Consider the following 22,902-nt stretch of genomic DNA (forward strand, 5'->3'; position numbering starts at 1 on the left):
TATCATATCCATCACGTGGAAAATTATACTTTACATATATGGTTACAGAGGCTGAATTTATTAGCCGGAGGACATATTCTTTCTGAACTGTGAGAGACTGAACAACTTAGAATCCAGTATATTGAAAGCTATATAGGTGAAAACCGGTGACCCACTCCTATATGTTTTTATTATAGGCATATATATGCTATTATCTGAGGTGTAATTACACCCAAGTTTTATGTGTTATATATTATTGTGGTCCATTATTAGTTTTTATTTTTCTATGTTTCTTTTTGTGTTTTATATATTTTTTTGCTAGCTAAATAAATTGTTTTATTATATTTGGCAGTATTATTGTAATTGGAATTGGGGTTACTATTGTGTGGCCATGCCCCTTGCCAGCAAAAACACACCCCTTTCTGGGCTGTGCGCCAAATGTGCGAACTGTTCCTATTTAAAATATAGGGGGTACAAACACCAAAATAAGGACTGCTATGGATGAGGGGTGGTGCTGCTGGGAAAGAGGTGCAAGGTCGGAGGCAGAACCAGCGGTGGTGCTAGGGGGCACCAGCCAAAATCTTGCCTAGGGCATCATATTGGCTAGGGCTGGCTCTGAGGGCAGGGGATTATCAATTGTGAAGAGTAGGAAGCAGGTTTCGCCATGAGCTTTTAAAGGGCTTCATAAGTGGTTCAGTGGTTTTAAGTGGCTGACCTGTGGAATTCCACACCACCATGCAAATATGATGGCAGGTTCGCTGACAGCAATTGAAAATAGATTGGGTGCCTTTCCTACAAGAAAAGGTATATTTAGATATAATTAGTAGAGAGCATAATAGGGGCAATTGATCCAGGGAATTGTCACACTGGGGAGATTTGTTTTGCCATTTGCATTTCCAAGCTAGAGTTTATGAAGAAACCTTTTTGAACCATGATATGTATTGCATTTGATATTGTCCGTTTATGAAGCAGTCTGTTTAAGGAGCCTATTCATCATCCCCCAATGATTAAGTATCCAACTCGACACAATTTGCAGTGGTGGATACTTAATTACTGGAGCAATTCAGTATGGCTCCGGTGCGGGGACATCTGTCCACAGAAGTAGCAGTGGTACTTACTGGTGCCCTTCTGGACATCAAAGGTCGCACTGTGCGGCGGCGCTGGAGGGATCCCTAGTCACAACCCCGGTCCTCCTTCCCATAGGAAGCTTCAAGTGCCAGCGCGATCTGAAGATGGCATTGGTTCTCGAAGCATACGTTTGCTGAATACTAGGCAGCTCTATCGGGTCCCTGACAGTGAATGGGCCCATTACATAAAATATGCTTGTGTAACAGGCACATAATGGGTAATGAATAGGTCTCTCTAAGAATAGTACAGAAATGTAATGACATTAGAAAATCATACTTGCCGACATATTACCTGGGAGATAATGGAAAGGGAGTCCCAGGTGAAAGGTATTGGGGTGAGGTTCAGTTAATCATGTCATCAAGCCCCAGGACCATCCACTTCTCTCGGGAAGCGGGTGGATCTGGGAGACTGGTCTACTGTATCAGGAATCTGGGAGAGCTCCCCAAAATTCAGGAGTGTAGGTAACTGTATACTGTAGATAGGTGGCATCTGTGCACAATCTTTCCAATACATACAATTACAATCTTAAAGGTGGCAATTGTAATAGATTACAGTGATATACTGGAATAAACCCAACTGTGTAACAGCATGAAGGATATATTATTCAATGATCATCTGTGTAGTTCATGTTCTGAGGAGGATTACAAATAGCATAGGGTGTGAATATTTTCCCTGAGCACAGAGGAATTTTTTCACCACTCCATTCTATAAATCTAGGCCATTGCACTTCTCCCAGACTGCTGGTTGTCATAATTCGACTGGTTGAATGCAGCACACATGTTAAATAATCCATTTTAATTCCATTTCAGTTGCAATCACCTTTTCCTCTCAATTCTGATAACCTTTTTGTCCATTATCTTGCAGAGAATTTCTGTATCATTATGAAAGGACACAGGGCAATGGATAATTGGGGAGTTTTGCTGCGCTCGAGTGAGAATGCATGCCTTTATCATTTAACCAGCCAATTCAAGCATAAAACACACATTCACTGGGTTGTCACGTAGCATTAAAAGATTGCAGGGGGATTATTTGGAAGAGTTCACTAGTGCTAAGCTAATGCTGTGCTATTTATTTATAGATCTATAAATGTATGGATCCACCCAAATTGCACTCCCTCTCTTACATCCAATCTGCTGTTTATCTGCTGTTTTAAAATGTTTTTACGCCACAAAATAAGTGGATAAAACAGTGACAGTTATTTATCTATTTTTATATCTGGCTTGTTAAAGTGCAGCTATCACTTACACACAATGGGAGCAACCATAACAGTGCAGTCAATCAGATTGTTAAGGAAATCGGCAACACTGTATCATTACCCCGTACTTCAGTGACTTCTGTGGTTCCAAGTGAACTGAAAGGCCGCAGTCTTGTAATGGTGATGTAGCCCGCAACATATCTACCATTACTGTGAGGAGTATCTTTTGGAATATTGTTCACTAAGGGCTACCATGATTGGTATTCCATGTCAACCAATCAGACATTCACTTTGATCACACAGGTGCACGTCAGATAAATAAAAGCAAAGATATGATTGGTTGTAACAATTTCTATATTTTCTCATATACGGGTATGGGTCGTTGAGTTGACCCAACTTAGGCCAACAGTCATTAGGTCGACAGGGAAACTAGGTCGACATGGTCATTAGGTCAAAAGGTCGACATGTTTTTTTTTTACTTTTTTTGTGTCGTTTTCGTTGTAAAGTGACGGGGAACCCCAATTAGTGCACCTTGTCCCCTCGCATGGCTCGCTTTGCTCGCCATGCTTCGGGCAGGGTGCCTCGCTGCGCTTGGCACAGGTTACCATTCCCAATTGTGGTCCACGTGGATCATAAAGTATGAAAAAGTCCAACAATTTAAAAAAAAATTGCAAAAACTCATGTGACCTTTTGACCTGTCGACCTAGTACATGTCAACCTAATGGCCATATCGACCTAGTGTCCCTGTCGACCTAATGCATGTCGCCCTAACGACTGTCGACTAAAGTGGTGTCTACCTAACTACCGTATCCCCCACAGCTATGGAAACGTTGAAGTTAACCATCCGCTTCTGTGCCTTTTATTGAAACTATGCGGTTATGTTATGACAGGTATTCATGATTATACAGCCCTGGTATATCATGCATTTTTATATATCATTAATTTATTATGAATGTGACAATGCTTTTGCTCTTGGAAGCATGACTGTCCTCCTGATTGCACTCGGTTGTACGCCATGTCAAAAGTGCAAATTTCAGTACTGTCTCAGGGACTTTACTGATGAGTCAGTCCATTTTCTGGGCACAGAGGGACTTACGTTGAGTTGGGTACATATTGGATGTAATTTATGTAAAAGGCAAACAGCCACACATAAAAATAACTTATCTATGCCCATCTACTGAGGAACATGCATCCTGTGAGATAAGCATTTGCTAACGGAGTTCCATAATATGTAATAAACCTAATACAGCAGCAACAACTCCCCATAAACATAATAAATGCACAAACCACAGAGAAAACACCTATCAAGTTCAGAGATGAATTTGCAATCGGCCAATCAGAAGGGAGTGGGTAGTGCTTTTGACCATCAGCACCAGGGTAAATTTGCACCTGTGTCACTTTGTATCTATTTGCAATTCTGCACATGGCCTTAGTGTACCCAACCCACGCTACAACGCCACACCTTACCTCTGCAGGCGCAAGCAGGTGCAAGTGTCAGCATACAGAAATCTGCATACACGCACATATGTGCAGTCTCTTCTCTGAGGCATACAATTATTTTTATGGTTAGCATTACAGCCTCACAGCACTGAGGTCATGGGTTTGATTCCCACCACTTCCCAAACTGTGTGGAGCGTGTATATTCTCCTCGTGCCAGTGTGGGTTTCCTCCGTGTACTCCGGTCTCCTCCCACACTCCAAAATTTGACTGTTAGGTTAAATGGCACCCAACAAAAAATGAACCCTAGTGTGTAAGTGTGTGCATGTACATGTGTTTGGGGCAGACTAGATGGGCCATATGGTTCTACCTGCCATTAAATTCTATGGGGTCAATTTACTAAGGAAGTTCTATTTAAGATGGGATGTTGCCAATAGCAACCAATCAGATTCCAGGTAATATTGTATCTTCTAGTAAAATCTGATTGGTTGCTATGGGCAACATTCCATCTTAAATAGAACTCCCACCTTAGTAAATTTACCCCTATGTTTCTATATATTTCAGCATCAGAACAAATGTGTCACAAATGGGTGTGACCACTTTTTGGCACACTTGGTGGATGTGAGATGTCACAATTCAGAATGCTTATATCCAACTACTGTATACTCTATCCGCTTTTGGTGGGGATATCACCCTTATGTTCTCTCAGGATCTCACCAAGTGAGACTGTGAGCTTGATAGCTGTGTAAATGCTTCAACCTACACTTATGTGAAGCAGAAAAGATTTAGAATAAATTGCACAGAGAACTGTAAAGACTGTATAGACTGAACATAATGTTTTAAAAGGCAATTCAGTCAGTAGCATAGCAACATTATAAAGGACAGTCACTTCAGCATCAATTAAGTTAAACCATTTTATCTTCCTAAGTAGCCAGTATGAAACACTTTAAGAAGCAATTTCATGTTATGTTTGACCCTCTAGGATCCAGGCTGTAACATCCATAGTAATCTTATTTTTATGTAAAGGATTTTCAGCCTCCTCACAATTTAATGAAAAGAATAAACCATTGCTGTGTCTCAGATATTGGTGCCTGAGGCTTGGCAATGGGATCAAGAGCTGGAAATTGGATGGATTTCCCTGGCATGTCCTTAACATAATGGGAGATGTTTCTTTTGCCCCTATTAATTGCATCAGCTGAACATTTTGCAGGAACAGATAAGTAAGAGAAGACTGTCATATTGCACTGCGATGAGCGGACATTTAACAGATACATTGGGCCTGATTCAAAAACAAGATTCGCAGCTGCAAATGTGTGAAAATATACAGATGCCGCTAAAGTCTGGATTTGTATTGCGACAGGCATTGGCAACTTTGCAAATCCCAGCAGCTGCTAACAAATGGGGGTGATTCAGACCTGATCGCTGGGCATTGAGATGGTCGCCGCCAAAAGGGAGTGTATATTCGCCGTGCAAGTGTGCGATCTCATGTGTACCCCGAGCTGCAAAAAATCCTTCAGTCAACGGACAGCTGCAACTCCATTCGCATCTCACTCACCATTGAATGATTCTTCCACTGTCGCAGCCCAGGACTTAATCCTACAGTGTGATGAGAACAGGCTAATTGGGTCCGGAGCTGACGTCACACACCCTCCCTGAAAACCTTGGAAATGCCTGCATTTTCCCTGACAATCCTAGTAAACAGTCCGTATCCACCCACCTGTCAATCAGCTTGCGAACGCCCGTGCGATTGAAATTTTTGCACCAGCCTCTCGCTGTCCAGTGATGCCTGTTGTTGTTTGTCTATTCGCGTGCACATTGCGGTGCATACGCATGTGCAGTTTATCGCTGATCGCCCGCTGTGCGAAAACGTACAGCAGTGATCAGATCTGAATCACCCCCAAAGTCTCAGCATAGATTGCAGATTAGTCAGTTATTGAACTTCTGACTAGTCCTATATTTGCACAGCATAAGCAAGACACCAGAACCATTGTAACTGCATGAGATCGCAGTCACAGATTGAAACACGCCCCAAATGTCTGTGTTTTGATGCAACTTGCCGTAACCCCCCTAAATGGTCCCAGACTGTCAATCACTCTGCAAATACCTGCTCTCTGCAACTGCCGTAGCCAGACCATCGCATCACATGCACAGTGCCACTTAGGCGCATTCCAAAATGCCTCAACTGCCTAAAAATTGTGTTTGCATCCATCTCTGAAAAAGGCCCTTTGTTTGGAAATAATATATGTTGTGTAGATTGATTTAAACTAAAAATAAATTGAAAGTAGCCCTGTACATGAGACCTGTTTTGATGTAAATGTACTGGTAGGAAAGTCAAGTAAATGAATAAATCATTTTTCCACATAACGTGGCCACTGGGGATACTGTTATGGCTAAAACCAAGTTGGAGAAAGGACCTCCGACGTCACCAGTGGGAAGAGCCATGTCACCAGGGGGAGGAGCCACTGTTGAACAAGGTTCCCGAAATGTACCCTCACGGGCTCGCTTTGCTCGCCGCGCTTCGGGCTCAGGTTACTAAAGGGAGTAATTGGTGGCGTGGATAGTAGAAGAACTATCCCGCTGGCCTAGCTCCTCCCCCTGGTGACGTGGCTCCTGCCCCTGATGTCAAAGTTCCTTTCTCCAACTTGGTTCTAGCATCTACCCTGGGGGCACTGTCACATAGTATTTCATTTTACTTGCAAGTATTTCTTGTGTCAGAAAAAGTTGTTATGCAGATAACTATTTACTGATTGTTACTACTGAAAATGTCTAAATAAAATAATGGTAAAAATAAATATTTCTACACGCAGGTGCTGCACATGCATATCGTGCATGCTCTGGAGCCGAATGTCCACAAATATAGGCAGTATAGTGTCATACGTAACTCAGTCGCATCTCCACTTGTGGGTGAACTGGTATTATAGGGTGGTAACAGAGCCATAGGATCATTTTAACAATACTGTGTCCAGAAATTGACAATTGATCTGCCCCTTTGTGTCTAAAATGCAGTTGTAAATGCCTCAGAAAAGTAACACAATTATGTGCTTATTCTGAGTTAGATGTACTTGCTGCATGAAGATACATTTACAGCGCTTATACACTAACGATGTGATAGCCTTATCAAGTTGATGATGATGATGACTGGTGTTTAAATGTAGAATGCATAAATATGGCTAAAAGGCTTTTCCACCCAAAGTGATCTCAGCACGGCACTGTGGATGGTGTTCCCTCACTAAAGCCACGCGCAGTGTGGGGTCTCCATGTCATAATGCGATACAGTCACCAGCCTATTCAGCACTGAGACGAGTGTTGGGAAAATAAGATGTCTTTTTATGTGGCAATGTTGGTCCCATCAAGCACTGGCAGCCGGCGCTTGGGTAATCTGGCCATTGGCGTTTGTATAATGGGTGCAATGGGTACCTTTCCGTCGTCTTGCATCAGACGCAGCATCTGCAGCAAAAATCCCAGCCAGAATGGCCACCGAACATGTGCAGTAGTGGAATTAGTCTCCAGAACATGGCGGGCACCATGTTTCCGGAGACCTGTGCATGCGCAGTAGACTCCGGCACAATGCTGGAGCCTACTGTACCGTGTAGAGGAAGGGGGCCATCCGGAGTCTGCACATGGGCCCCCTCCTCTGTTAAAACACCCCTGAACCTAGCACATGAACTACAAGTGCAAGCATACTCATGGCTAACAGGGGATGCTGACGCATAAAGAAGCACAGGTACCAGCATGTTCCTACATCCAGTGTTGAATGAGATCTGTAGTTCCGCATAAGAAAATATATTGTTAAAAATACAGAAAGACCCTGAAGAAATCCTTTTTACAATGCACACTTCTGCAACAATTCCTTTTCAAATGTAATATTCCCCTTAGACACAGGGATCTTTTTCTTTCATCTTGACATGACTGAAAAGAGACCTACAAGGAATTAAACAATAAAGGAAGGCTTTGTTCTCATTGGCCAGAGCATAAAAAGGCCTTCAGATTGGTTATTATTGGTTAGGCCCCACTTGTGAACCAAATTTAATTAAGTTAATTGATACAAACATGTTCATTTGTACATTTTAGAACAATAGGAGTAGCTTTCTCATGCTCTGACCAATCAGGGCACTCTGTGAATTTTTGTAACCATGTTTCCGCTAGCCCCGCCATCCTACAACTGATGCTGGGACCGTATGACTGATATGAAGTGCAGTCTAATGGCTGTGATGAGCAGTGGTCTATCTGATCTAGCCTGGTGAGAAATTAGAATGAATTGGAGAACATTACAGGTGTGAGAGGTCTTGTTACCTTACGTATTGAACCACCCTTGTATACAGAAAGCAGTGACAGAGGCAGACTCTCCTAATATCCAGAAGTATTTTATTTCTCGCTTGTTTCTACAATGGAATTTAAACAAATTACTGTAATCATCAGATACAGATGATCTTCTCTTCCCTTCTATGGTGCCGCCTCATTCCAAATATAAATTATATACTGCAGAAAGCCATTTCTTTTTTAGCTCAGAAGTCACATAGGTGAGTAAATCACTTAACGAAATGGAATGCAGGAGGCAATTCTTTTTATTATCTGAATTGAATGTTTTACCATTATTTGTGAAACATACAAAGAAATGCATCTTTTTAATTAACCATCTCCTGGAAATATGTAATATTTAGTCCTCCCCCAATTACAGCTGATGGAATGGAAACCCTGTGGGTCCATGAGATATTCATATGCGAGTTTGTATATCCTGAAACATTGGTAGGGTTGGCGCCAGCCTGGGGAGGGGGGCTAGCCTAAGTATAGCAATACCTAACATATAATCTTCTGTTTCTAGCCACATAATGCAGACAATTTTTCTTTGCAAGCCTAACACCCTGTAAATGAATTATCAAACAACTGAATAAACCTTTTTTGTAGTTAAGACACAATTTTTACCTTTCCTTTCTGCTATTTCTGAAATAATATATTTTGAAGAGGAGTATTTAATATCCACCAACATATTCAGTGCAACTGAGTGTATTTGAGAAAGGATTGAGCATCTTATTGTGTTCATCTTTCATCTCCTGCTTGCCCATTTTTACCCTGCCTATTAACCAATCAGATCATGGGAATGTTTACTGCATGACCAATCAGATCATTGGAAAGTTGAAAGCAGTAGAAGATGAATCTGCTCATCCTGAGGGAGGCGGTGACTCAACTAATCATATGATTATGTCAGCCAGGAAAGATAGAACAGGGGCAGTGCTATGATTTAAGTATGATAACGGAGGCAAACAAATAGCCACAGATAGTGGATGGAGCAGGGTCCCTAATAGCATTACTGGGCTGCTTGCTTCACACTAATGCAGAAAGTGCCATCTTTGTACAAAAGAAGGAAGTTTGTACATGCAAAATATTTTGTTTGGATTATTATTTTTTTCTGCTTGAATCATACAAGAATTGTGCAGCTTTTTTCCAAACAATTAATTCTTAGTCCTGCTGATTAAATTCATGTTGTTTTACCTGGCAGTGCTTACAGATCATATAACTATGAGTTGGATAAAAGAAAACTGAGTGCGCTTTTTTAAAAATCTTTCTGCATACCTTATTCTTGGCGATGTTTGCATCTGTTATATTTTACAGTACATTTCTTGTGTTTGATAGGATGCTTTTGACTCGGAGACATTTAAACTTTTCTTTTTCCATTTCAGTCTTTCTTTCATACTGTTTTGGAAAACAGCCCTTATTGTGACACCATGGTTGATAATAATTTGCGAATCACTAACTGGAATCGAAAACTAGGCTGCAAATGTCAATATAAGCACATTGTTGACTGGTGTGGCTGTTCTCCAAATGACTTCAAGCCTTCTGACTTTCATCGCTTTCAGGTATGTATGTTTTCATTACAATCACTTGTTAAGAGTCATCTAACACACACATTTTTATTTCCCTATTCTAGATGCTTTGTTACAAGAATATATTTGAAATGTTAATTTTCATACATTCCTTTGACCCCTGAAATACAATGGACTAAACGGAGAAAGCCAGGTGGTCTGCAGCTCCGCTCCATTGTTTGGTTAAATGATTCTTTTCCTGTATTTGTTCCTGATGTCAAAGAAAAAGTAAACCTCCTTTCTATCGGTTTCAGTGTGACCTCAGACTATAGTTATTGTCTCCCCTTAGGGATCATGTTTCATTGCAAGTAGGAAATAACAGAGCTTAGCATTTGTCAATCACAAGTTTAAAGGTTATCAGTCTTTATAATGTTCTTTTATACATAACCATACACAAACAAATATAACGTAAATTACATTATATTACATAAAGACCCTCCAACATGGGTGGTCTTCAGTATGCCGAATGTCGGGATCCCGGCGCACAGTATACCGGCGTCGGGATCCCGGCGCACAGTATACCGACAGCTATTCTCCCTCGTGGGGGTACACGAGTTCCCTGGAGGGAGAAAAAATAGCGCGGTGCGCGTAGCGCGCCACCGTGCCCGCAGCGTGACGAGCACAGCGAGCCCGCAAGGGGCTCCTTTGCGCTCGCCACACTGTCGGTATGCCGGCGGTCGGGCTCCCTGCGCCGGTATGCTGGTCGCCGGCATACCGTACTACACCCCTCCAACATGACCCCTCCCATCAGGTACAAAATGCTCTGCTCCTGCTCCTTTGCCCTCAATTTAAGATTGCTGTTACTTGTGTTGAAACATCTTTCTCATCAATGACCTGGTTCAACCCAGGTGACAGCAATCATAAATTAAGGGGGACGTCATGAGCAGAGGATTTTGTACGTTTTTTTTAAAGGAGCAATCATTTACAAGGTAAAACCATGTCTTGTAAATGGTTGCCCCTTTAAAAAAAAACATTGGGGTTCGGACGGCATCTTGCACGTCAGCTGAACTCTGATTTCATTACATCCCACCCATGGAGTGCAAACTAACTTATGCCATCCCGTGGACCTCTTCAGTAATACCAGATGTGGGGTGCAAACTAACTGCACCTACTATCCAGTTACATACGGTTAGGTCCCAAGAAACACTTCTCTGCCTTCCCCAACACAGTCAATTTACCTTTGTACATCGTGCACTGTGTATCTCCTGGCGGCTCTCCAGCTGCAGACGGTGATTGATCAGAATAGGCAACAGGATATCCTACTCTAGCATCTTCTTCAGTGACAGTAGGGATCAGGACCAGGTTTGGCAGAGCTGGGCTGTGTCCCCCACAAGGAAATTTTAAATTGGCCATTCAAAACAGAAAGAGCGCTCCCAAAGCTCCACCTCCAATATAGAAACGGGGGTGGGTCCTCATTCAGTGTGACTATCTATTGCTACATGCAGCGTAGAAACCTCCCTCTCATCATTTACAGTGTCTAGACTCAGCCAATCCGGATCAAACTGTAGAACAGACCACAGCAACCTTAATCGCCATCGTGATCTGGAGCCCAGTATTAAATATAAGTGATTCTTCCTTTGCTTCCCATCTATGCCAAATAAAACAATGGGGCAGATGTATTAAGCCTGGAGAAGTCATAAGGAAGTGATAAACCAATGATAAGTGCAAGGTAATAATGCACCAGCCAATCAGCTCCAATATGTAAATTAACAGTTAGGAGCTGATCGGCTGGTGCGTTATCACCTTGCATTTATCACTGGTTTATCACTTTCTTATGCCTTCTCCAGGCTTAATACATCTGCCCCAATGTTCTTTATATTATGGAAAAGAAAGAAACTGGTTCTTTGTATTATAACAAGCAGTAATATCACATATATTAACAAATAATATATTTGTGAATTAAAAGATTGCAAAAAAACAGCCACTAGCTTACACACTGCCTACAGACTCTTGCTGCAATGGTGCATTCATTATACTGTATGAACTGTTTTAATGCAGGAATAGCTACGGATATTTCTATCTGAGCATTCTTAGTTCCTCCCAGTAAATTGCTTCCAGTATTGCTCAAAAGGTGCCAAATCTACCAAAAAAGACATTACAGCGCTTTTGTTTAACCAGCAAAAGACAGATAAAAACTTTTGAATTACAACGCCCTAGAGTACCTGATTGTTTTGCACGGCACCCCTAGGTCAAAACATTCTTATTGAGAAATTTAGAAGGAAATATTAAATTAAGTAAATTGCGTTTATATGTCATCCTTAGGTTCAATTGTGTAATCAGGGACAATATTTGCTTTTGTTTGTCCACATATTTTACGTCTGACAGCCACCAGCACTGGTTTTGCCTACTACAATGAGCATAAATTGTTTTAATTGGTCCTGGACCACCAATCCAAGCACCCCTACAAGTGTACTGAGGCACCCCAGGGTGCCAAGGCACCCATTTTGAGAACCACTGTGTTAGACTGTTACCTAACTATGTAGTGCTGAGTATGCATATCAGAGTTTCTGACTCCATTCCTAGTCAGCAGGAAAGGGTACTGAGCCTGTATGAAGCTGTTATGAGGATGTGGGGGAGCAACAAGGGGAACAATACACCTGCCTAAGGGCCGATGTGCACTTTGAAAGCTAGGCACACATTTGCACGATCCGGCGATCTTAGGACGGACTGAAACAATGTAACGATACATCATCAAATGATGAATTTGAGGGTAAGTAATACATGATGGTCCCGGATCGCAGCATCGTCCAATATATCGTATAGTGTGTGGGTATCCAGCTTTAGCCAATGTTGCCCTTCATTGTTGAGTATTGTATTGAGAAGAATATAATCCCTTTCTTTTGTAGCCACTTTATCCAATACAATACAATACTTATCCTTTTATCAGAACTTTCTTGTGTGTGAGTTATTCCGATTCCCTCTAAATCTCCTTGTCTCTGTTAGCTAGAGGTGCCCAGAATGCTGCAAGAGCATTAAATGTATGCAAATAAACATCATTTACATTCCGCAAGCTTTGTATGTGAATGAATTTATGTTCACACTTAATGGATGTTTTGACAACTAAAGGCAAGAGTTGGACAGGTCTAGTCTACAGCATTTATCTTTCAGCTAAGATGTATCAATGTGGAATCATCTCAGCCACAACCTTGGTTTGTTCTGTATCCACTTGTGAAGGTCATGAGGAAACAGAAGCAACTCAGCTGCTGCAGCAGACACGATCTTCGTGGACATCAGCCAGCATATGGCTAACATCAAGTGGCCAATAATGGAAATCTCACTGCAGATGCCACATAATCTTTTTTTATGACCAATCTTTTATTAACTAAATGTTCTGACTAATCAGAGTATTATGTTACCATTTCTCTGCAATCTGTGTTCTATTACCGATCTGCTCACATAGGAGAAGAGGCCGCTTTTGGCCAACATGTAATTGCTGCAAACAGTATCCACTTCTCTAAAAAGTCAATAGTCCTACTACAAATCAATGCTCTCTCCTGTGATGTATTTGGCATTGTCTAGACATAATTAAAAGCTATAGGTCATGCAGAACATTTTATATTTAGATTCTTCTGCATAACATGGTACTGAAAATACTGTATATTGTATTTCCACAGCTTTCCACAAAAATGTGTGTACATGTGTATATATATATATATATATATATATATATATATATGTGTGTATATATATATATATAAAATATCTATCCATCTATATACATATATATTATATACTATCTATCTACAAATAGATAGATAGATAGATAGATAGATAGATAGATAGATAGATACTCACTGGTTGATTGATGGTTTTAGGGAGTGCCTAGTTATATAATTGGTCGAAATACCAATTGACCATTGGTGTTAGCTGTTCTTAGTTAATAACTCTGATGAAAGGGTTGACTGTTGTTTCAAGAACAAGAATAGAATCCTGAGTTCACCCAAAGTACAGTTTCAGATTAAAATAATTTGCAATTCACTTCTTATTTATTAATATAATTTTTAATCTAAAACTCACATATAAACAATTAGAATCTTCTCACACACATATATAACCTGTCAGAGACAAATGTCTAATATCTTTATGTCGCCCTTATGGCATGTGAGCCCCTTAACAGCTCACTTAGCCCACTTGAGACTGTGGTAGCATGTCACCCAATGTGATGATATAAATCATTAAATTAAGTCGGCAAGATAGAAACAATTACTAACGCATCATAAGCCTGAAAATGCCACCATAATTACCATCTACCCTATGAGAGTTGCCATCTACCCTATGATAATCCGCTTGATAAACAGGGAAATTAAAGAACAGCAAATATATACTGTAACAGATGTGGGTCATTGGGTCGACATGAGAAAAAGGTTGACATGGAAAAGGTAGACACAGGAAAAGGTCAACATGAGTTTTTTTGGTGTCATTTTCTCCATAAAATGAATGGGAACCTCAGTTAGTGTAAGACGTCCCCTTGCATGGCTCGTGCTGAGGGCAAGGTTACTATTCACAGTAATAGTCCATGTGCATGGTAAAGTATGAAAAAGTTGAAAATAAAAAATGTAAAAACACATGTCGACCATATGCTGTGTAGACCATTGCCATGTCGACCTTGTGACCATATCAAGCTAATGCGCGTCGAGCAATAGTGGGCAACCTATTGACTATCGACCTTAGTACTATCGACCTAACATCCGGATACCTACTGTAACTGCACTATTAATAAAGTGAAGGAAAACATTTTCCCCCTTCCAAAGTTTCACACAAAAAAAACCTCAGTTGAAGGATGAGCAGGCTTCCAGCTATACTAAGTACTTGGCTCTGCCCTGGCCTCCACCCAGCATGATCCATTCTGCTCCTGTGGAACAGCTCCTGCTGATAAGTAAAAATAACAACATTACTAGTAGTTTTACACATCTCGCCAAGTAATTGGAACTATAAAAATAGTAGTAAATAATATTAAAAAATCTGTAAAATACAGCTTATTCATGCTATGTAGGACTTTCAATCTATAAACTTCCTATATGCATTGGTACTACAGGAGATACAGTAGAGGCGGAGGAGAGGGGAAGGAAGTGTTGCAGGCTGGGAGCTCAGGTGAGAACGTGGTCTTTGCTGCCACTTCTTACATGTTTCTGCCTGGTTCTTTATCTCATGGCAATAGCAACCCTATTATATTAGCGGGTATGGGTCGTTGGGTCAACACAATTTAGGTTGACAGGCATTAGGTCGACCACTGAAGGGCGACATGGGCATTAGGTTGCCGTGCAGTAGGTCGACATGGGCATTAGGTTGACATGTACTAGGTCAACAGGTGAAAAGGTCGACATGAGTTTTTGGACTTTTGTCTATTAAACAGTGATGGCCCCTTTCTCTGGTGTTTTTTGCCTATTTTAACCCCTTAACTGGCATGGTCCGATCACATGCGACCGCGCTGCCCCACTGTGTCCCCAGTATTTGACACAAACTATATTAAATTTAAAAAAAAATAAAAAATAAAAATTTATGAACCATTTTGAAGGGCAAAATTGTGATGATGTTACATATAATTAGCAGTGTGGGGGCCAGCAGAGCCTTAGAGGCTTCGCTAGATCTCCTTTGGATGAAATCTCAAAACCAAATGTGCACTTTACTAGAACTCTTTGTCTGCAATGTTGGGCTGATGGTGAAGGGTAAATACTATGCTTAGGAGTGGGGCTTTCATCGCTTCTCTGAGAGAAGCCCAGGGTTGATTGATGACAACTGCATTCTGAATTGCTGCAATACAGAGTGCTACTACTGACCTCTAATGATAAATAGACTCCAATGCATGTTTGGAAAAAAACGATATGACAACCAACTTTGGGAAAGGTTTATACCTCAGGTTCTTCAACTATATGACAAGGCTAGACATCCAGACAGGCCTACCAGAAGCTAATGGTGCATCAGAAGAGTGTCCTTCAAGCAGATATCTGGAAGGAGTCTGTGGTTTTGAACCATACTGTACATTAAATAGACTTTTTTTTCCGTAGACAGTCTGTGGGTCTTTTTTTTTGTTTTGGTTTTAATCTTTACTCATTAGTAAATTATGATTTTTTTTGTGGTGAAAATATTTTTGACTGGTATCTAATGGTCATTTTCTGAAAATTCAACACTCTAAGAAACATTAGTTCCAAGTATTATAATCAATGTGTGTTTGGAAAGAAAATCCATTTTTAGTGTAGCAACATATTCTTGGAAATGTGGTAAATGAGTTACGATTTGTAATTATATAAGTACACAGAAACAATTGTGTTGGTGCATTTTAATATTATATACAGTATATTATTACTTAATACTTAATTACTTAAAAAACATTTTATTCATTGTTTGTATTAATGAATAAAAATGAGTTACAGTATGTAATAGTTACATACATTGTATCTATACAAATAATTAATGTATTTCTTAAATGAATCATGAGGTTGAGAGGACATTGCGTCCGTCTTTTACACCTGTCGCTATGGGGTTTATTTACCATTTAGAGCTTTTAAAACTTTTAAAGCTGCAGTTATTTCAAATGCAGTATTGACAACTGCTATAAATCCTGTAGCAAAACTGCCCAAAATTGTCAGTTTAAAAACCACCAATTACTTCTCATTGAGATGTACAGTAATAATTTGTTTCTAGGTAACTATTTTGCTGGAATCAAAACCAAAGTAAAACCTAATGCGGTCCACATTTAGGGGTCAGTTCAATTAGGAGTAAGTCGGGCCCTGCAAGCCGACTTTATGGCAAAGTCACACCATGCTTCCATCTGTAATTCAATTCCAAATTTGCATTGCTTTTATTTTCCCAGCAAACTCGCATTTTTTGTGTGCACCCCCTGAGCAGGTGAAAAGGTCATAAAAATCTTAAAATGTCGGAACACAGTGCAGAACCTCTGATGCCCCCCTCTCAAGGAATACTTATGCACTTGGAGCAGTTTAAATGTTAGAATTTGACCAATAAACACATAAACAATACCAATAAACACATAATTTTTCAGGTGATTTTCTGTAAAAAGCTCAGTAATGGGGGTTAAATGCGGGACAGGTACAGAACAGTGAGGCCCGGGCACTCGTGAACGTGTGCGCTTGTCACGGGGGGGGGGGGGGGGCACATTACAGGGGGCGCATCATTACGTAATATGGGGGCGTGCTGCGAGTCATGGGGGAGTGGACTTGTGGCACACCCCCATTAAAATGGCAACGCTTGCTGGGGGCAGCGGGCATGCCGCGAGTCCGGGGGAGTGGACGTGCAGAACGCTCCCATTTCCGTCTCTCTGAAGGGCCAGACCGGCCCACCTGCCCATCGGCCCTTCTGGTATATGCCAGAAGTGCCAGATGGCCAGTCTGGCCCTGGAACTTACTGATGGTAGCTATAATTGTTTTTAAACATTTGACTTTAATTTATTGAACACACTTGCTGGCTATCATCTCTCCATCATTGCTATGAAAATGGAAGAATCATCCATTTGACACATTTTAGGAACCTTTAACACTTTGCTTTACGGCCACTGATAGCCTTCTACGCTGTTCAACTATTACCTTAGTTGCCCCTTTTTTTAGGGTCTAGGATGATTTCACCACTTTTTTTCATGCACCTCTACCAGATTGCTTTTCTTAGACATCGCTGCAAGTCCTGCGGATCGCGATTACTAGTTGAATCTTGCATTTCTTGGGTGTTTACATTGCCGGAATATAATCAAGCTTTATGCTGTGCATTCTCTTTCACATAATTACATCTAATTTAATTGACCCCTTAAAGGTAAGAGTAAATAAATTGCTACATTTGTTTACTGCAGTTCTAGCTATTCCCAGATTCTTCAGTTCCCCTGACACCTATAGCGACACATGAGACCTACTGCTCAGACGACCCTTCTCCAAACTGAGTGTCTAGCCACTGTTCCATAAACCTGCCATTGCCATAATAGGATGTTTATGGAAGTGGGTATTGACGATACCACTGCCTCCCAGATATACAGTAACTGGGTAGAGAGTCTCCTGCATTGCAGCATTACAGGAGACTAACTAAAGCAGGATATCGCTGAATACTTGGGTTTCAATACATATACTGTATACTTACAACAAGCTATGACTATAATTATTTTTGCTTTGTGTTGTATCTTTATAGCAAACAGCAAGGCCTACCTTTTTCGCCCGAAAATTTGAAGCTGCGGTGAACCAAGAAATTATCGGGCAGTTAGACTATTATTTGTACGGTAACTACCCATCCGGCACACCTGGCCTGAGATCATACTGGGAGAATCTGTATGATGAACCTGATGGCATTCACAGTATCAGTGATGTCATGCTGACTATGTTCCATTCGTTTTCCCGCATGGGACTCAAAAGGGCCGAGGCATCTTTGCATACCAATGGAGAAAACAGTTGCCGGTAAGTAAAAAGTTGTATCTGCTTGTAGACGTTCCACTACTGATCTTATTGCCCTAGATTCCCTAGCATTAACAGCCACATGGTATTATTATTAGTTTTCTTACTATCTTGTCTTAGAGCCTTGTCTGACATAGTCTGACATAGCTATGCTGGTTTACATGTGCGCAGTGAACTGGAAGTGAGGCAGTTACGTGGGGCTGAGGAGCACGAGACAAGAGTCAGGACAGGTTGTACGTAGGGGAGGTGTTTTTCCCACCTGGGACTGCCAGTCTGTACTGAAATTATCAGAGAGGGAGCTTCTAGTGGGAAGCCACTTCCCTGATATAATGGCAGCTCTACCTGGCTACCAGGCGTTGCAGCCGATGCAGTCCCTAAAAGCCTGGACTGTCAATTTGTGCACATGTGCGGGATCTCCGCAGAGGTAGGAGCCGCTGCTGGTCATAATGCCTAAAACATTTTAATAAAAAACTCCATAAAAGTGAAATCAACATTTAAAGTTTATAAAGTTTGCACCCTGGAGTTTTTAGAACTATAAATCCAAGATGGCTGTCAAAGTTTTCACCATGTTATAGACCTTCCTAAGAATAGGTAGAACTTGCATATTAAATAATGAAATGATGCTAGTAATCTGTACAGTCATGCTTAGATTGCTATTTTCATTGTACGCTAGCAGGAACTTTCTAACAAATTACAAGAACCATCAACAAAATCAGCACAATGCTCTAAACCAAATGGCAGATATGTACTGTAAGTCCTTTGACAATATTGCCAAGAACAGCAATTATGAGACAATCTGAGACTCTTCATCTTCACATCAACAGCCCTATTGTCTGTGTGCATATTTAAAGAGTATCTCAATGAGAGTCAATACTCCATTTTTGTCCTGATCAAATTCCTCCTCAGACTGTGGAGTCTAACACACAATCGATTCCGCATCAGCATGTTGATGTGCATTTCTCAGTTTATTTTGTCCATATGGCAAAAAGACAAGCAGAAAATAAAATCTGCTATTAAATTATTGGTTTATTTCCATCATGAATTTTCCTAGAACTGCCAAGACTGACACTTGCTCAGACTATTCCATGAGTAAATGTTTACTGCTATACATGCTAATAAAGAACAAGGCACTTTAGTATTCAGTGCAGAAGGTGGGTTCCTGCTTATATTGGCTGCTGTGATTTGTTTGCAGTGTCTTTGCGGAGTCCATCAATGTCAGCCTTGTATATATTCAGACTGCTCTGTATTGTTTACACACTGCAAAGAAAAAAAATCATCCAGATGTTCTATATTTTTATAACATTTATTTATAAACTAATGAAACATTGTGATTTTTTTTTTGTGAGCTTCTATACTTACAGTACATTTATGTAGTTATCAATTTTTTAGTTACTTTCTTTGACAGTGTGTACCACATCTGCGCATAATCTGGTCCACACATTACATTACAAAGCAGGCGGAGGGCAGGATTTACTGGATAGAAATGGATCATTATCAAAAGTGAACATAAAACATACATTTTAGTATAAGTAAACCTCCTGGATGAGGCACTGACACAAGAGGTAGTGGTCTTGGGTACAATTGGACATTATGGGCCTGATTGGTTTGCCTTAAAACAGTACCACCTGTCTGCATGATGCACATCCTTCTTTTCTTGCCCTACTTCATGTCTGTATAATGCACATCCTCCTTTTCTTGCACTATTCCATGTCTTCATGATGCACGTCCTTCTTTTCTTGCACTACTCCTTGTCTGTATGATGTACATTCTATTTTTCTTGCACTACTCCATGTCTTCATGATGCATGTTCTCCTTTTCTTGCGCTACTCCATTTCTGCTTAATGCACGTCCTCTTTTTTTTGCACTACTCCTTGTCTGTATGATGTACATCCTCTTTTTCTTGCACTACTCCATGTCTGCATGATGCATGTCCTCCTTTTTTTGCACTACTCCTTGTCTGTATGATGTACATCCTCTTTTTCTTGCACTACTCCATGTCTGCATGATGCATGTTCTCCTTTTCTTGCACTACTCCATGTCTGCATAATGCACAGCCTCCTTTTTTTGCACTACTCCTTGTCTGTATGATGTACAGCCTCTTTTTCTTGCACTACTCCGTGTTTGCATGATGCAAGTCCTCCTTTTTTTGCACTACTTCTTGTCTGTATGATGTACATCCTCTTTTTCTTGCACTACTCCATGTCTGCATGATGAACGTCCTCCTTTTCTTGCCCTACTCCATGTCTGCATGATGCATGTTCTCCTTTTCTTGCACTACTCCATGTCTGCATAATGCACAGCCTCCTTTTTTTGCACTACTCCTTGTCTGTATGATGTACAGCCTCTTTTTCTTGCACTACTCCATGTCTGCATGATGCATGTCCTCCTTTTTTTGCACTACTTCTTGTCTGTATGATGTACATCCTCTTTTTCTTGCACTACTCCATGTCTGCATGATGAACGTCCTCCTTTTCTTGCACTACTCCATGTCTACATAATGCACATCCTCCTTTTCTTGCACTACTCCATGTCTGCATGATGCACGTCCTCCTTTTCTTGCACTACTCCATGTCTGCATGATGCATGTCCTCCTTTTCTTGCACTACTCCATGTCTACATGATGCACGTCCTCCTTTTCTTGCACTACTCCATGTCTGCATGATGCATGTCCTCCTTTTCTTGCACTACACCATATGTCTGCATGATGCATGGCCTCCATATGTCTGCATGATGCACATCCTCCTTTTCTTGCACTACTCCATATGTCTGCATGATGTATGGCCCCCTTATCTTGCACTACTCCATGGGCATAATTCAGAGTTGATTGCTGCAGCAAATTTGTTAGCAGTTGGGCAAAACCATGTGCACTGCAGGGGGGGGAGCATATATAACATGTGCAGAGAGAGTTAGATTTGGGTGTGGTGTGTTCAAAATTAAATCTAGATTGCAGTGTGAAAATAAAGCAGCCAATATTTACTCTGCACTGAAACAAAATAACCCACCCAAATCTAGCTCTCTCTGCAATTGTTATATCTGCCCCACCTGCAGTGCACATGGCTTTACCCAACTGCTAACAAATTTTCTGCTGCGATTAACTCTGAATTACCCCTTACCCCCCTCCCCCCCCCCCCATGATGCATGGCCTCCTTTTCTTGCACTACACCATATCCCTGCATGATGCATGGCCTCCATATGTCTGAATGGGATACGGTCATTAGGTTGACACCACTTAGGTCGACAGTCATTAGGTCAACAGGGTCACTATGTCGACATGGTCATTAAGTCGACATGTAATAGATCGACTGTACAAAAGGTTGACATGAGTTTTTCATATTTTTTTTAAAATGTTGAACTTTTTCACACTTTATGATCCACATGGTCTATAATTAGGAACGGTAACATGTGCAGAGCGCAGCACCTTGCCCTTTGTTCGCCATGCGAGGGGACACGGTGCACTAATTGGAGTTCCCCGTCACTTTACGAAGAAAACGACACCAAAATAAGTATGAAAACTCATGTCAACCTTTTCACCTGTCGACCTAGTACATGTTGACCTAATGACCATGTTGACCTAATGACCCTGTAGACCTAATGCATGTCAACCAATAGTGGTCAACCTAATGCCTGTTGACCTAAGTTGTGTCGACCCAACGACTCATAACCATCTGAATGATGCATGGCTTCCTTTTCTTACACTACTCCATATGTCTGAATGATGCATGGCTTCCTTTTCTTACACTACTCCATATGTCTGAATGATGCATGGCTTCCTTTTCTTACACTACTCCATATGTCTGAATGATGCATGGCTTCCTTTTCTTACACTACTCCATATGTCTGAATGATGCATGGCCTTCTTTTCTTGCACTGCTCCATGGGAGCAATTCAAAGGTTAATGTACGCCTGATCTCCCATCTAAAGTGATGGGAGATCGGGGCGCAATATTCAAATGGAGGATTTTTATCACATATGTTGCGCCAAAATAGACTGCAATTAGCTACGTAATGCAAATCTGTCTAAAGTAATTGGTGCAATGTAATAACTGCTGTTTGGGCACCTACTTTCAGCCTACTTTTCGCACATTTCAGCTTGCCACCACCGGGGGCTGTCGAGCTGGAATGTGTCCCCCTGCGGCTAATCGTGCCCGAAAAGAGCAATTATTAAATTAAATCTAATGGCAGTCACGGGGAAAAACATTTGAATTATCCCCCACGTTTGCGTGATGCACGTCCTCCTTTCATGCACTACTCCATGCCTGCATGATGCATCTTTTCTTACTGTACTCCATGATATACAGCAGCTCCTTCATTTTTTGAACTACTGTATCTCACCACAAGTAGTATAACACAAAAGTCATTACTAAATTAATCCAACCAATCGGTCCTACATGTTTCTCTATGGGATAATATAGACAGGAATGTAATATATTCACTAAGCGATCATATCAAGAATATTATTCATTGCTTCCTCATCTACATGTAGGGGCCAGTGTATAGGAGTAACAATGCAATCTGTTCCTGTCTTTGGGAACATTAATGTCTGCTAACAAAAGGGCCTAAATCTCTTTCTCTATTTTCCTCACTCTCAGTTTCACTTCAATCTCTTTTTCCAGGTACTATCCCATGGGCCACCCTGTGTCAGTCCATCTTTATTTCCTCGCTGACCGCTTCCAGGGCTTTCTTATTAGACATCATGCCACTAATCTTGCAGTCAGTAAGCTCGAGACGTTGGAGACCTGGGTAATGCCAAAGAAGGTTTTTAAAATTGCCAATCCCACTAGTGATTTTGGAAGGCTGCAGTTTTCTGAGGTAGGTCAAAGTGGGTAGAAAGAAATACACTCCAAATCTTTACCTTGTCAGAAAGCAAAATTGTATACACTTTGATGTATTGTATGTCCTTACTCTTTCTCTGTCAT

At 41.0% G+C, this 22,902-nt stretch overlaps 1 protein-coding gene across 2 annotated transcripts in view; it reads left to right on the top strand.

The window, feature by feature from the left end:
• Positions 1-22,902, top strand: part of XYLT1 (xylosyltransferase 1) — a 585,745-nt gene that overhangs the window by 519,039 nt on the left and 43,804 nt on the right. For both annotated transcript variants that reach the window (XM_063934388.1, XM_063934387.1), the window contains 3 exons: positions 9,418-9,594; positions 17,728-17,990; positions 22,600-22,795. In XM_063934388.1, the coding sequence (XP_063790458.1) occupies positions 9,418-9,594; positions 17,728-17,990; positions 22,600-22,795 (636 nt within the window). The remainder of the gene's footprint in view (positions 1-9,417; positions 9,595-17,727; positions 17,991-22,599; positions 22,796-22,902) is intronic.

Source organism: Pseudophryne corroboree, chromosome 7, assembly GCF_028390025.1.
Source record: "Pseudophryne corroboree isolate aPseCor3 chromosome 7, aPseCor3.hap2, whole genome shotgun sequence".
In the NCBI taxonomy this organism is placed as follows: Eukaryota; Metazoa; Chordata; class Amphibia; order Anura; family Myobatrachidae; genus Pseudophryne; species Pseudophryne corroboree.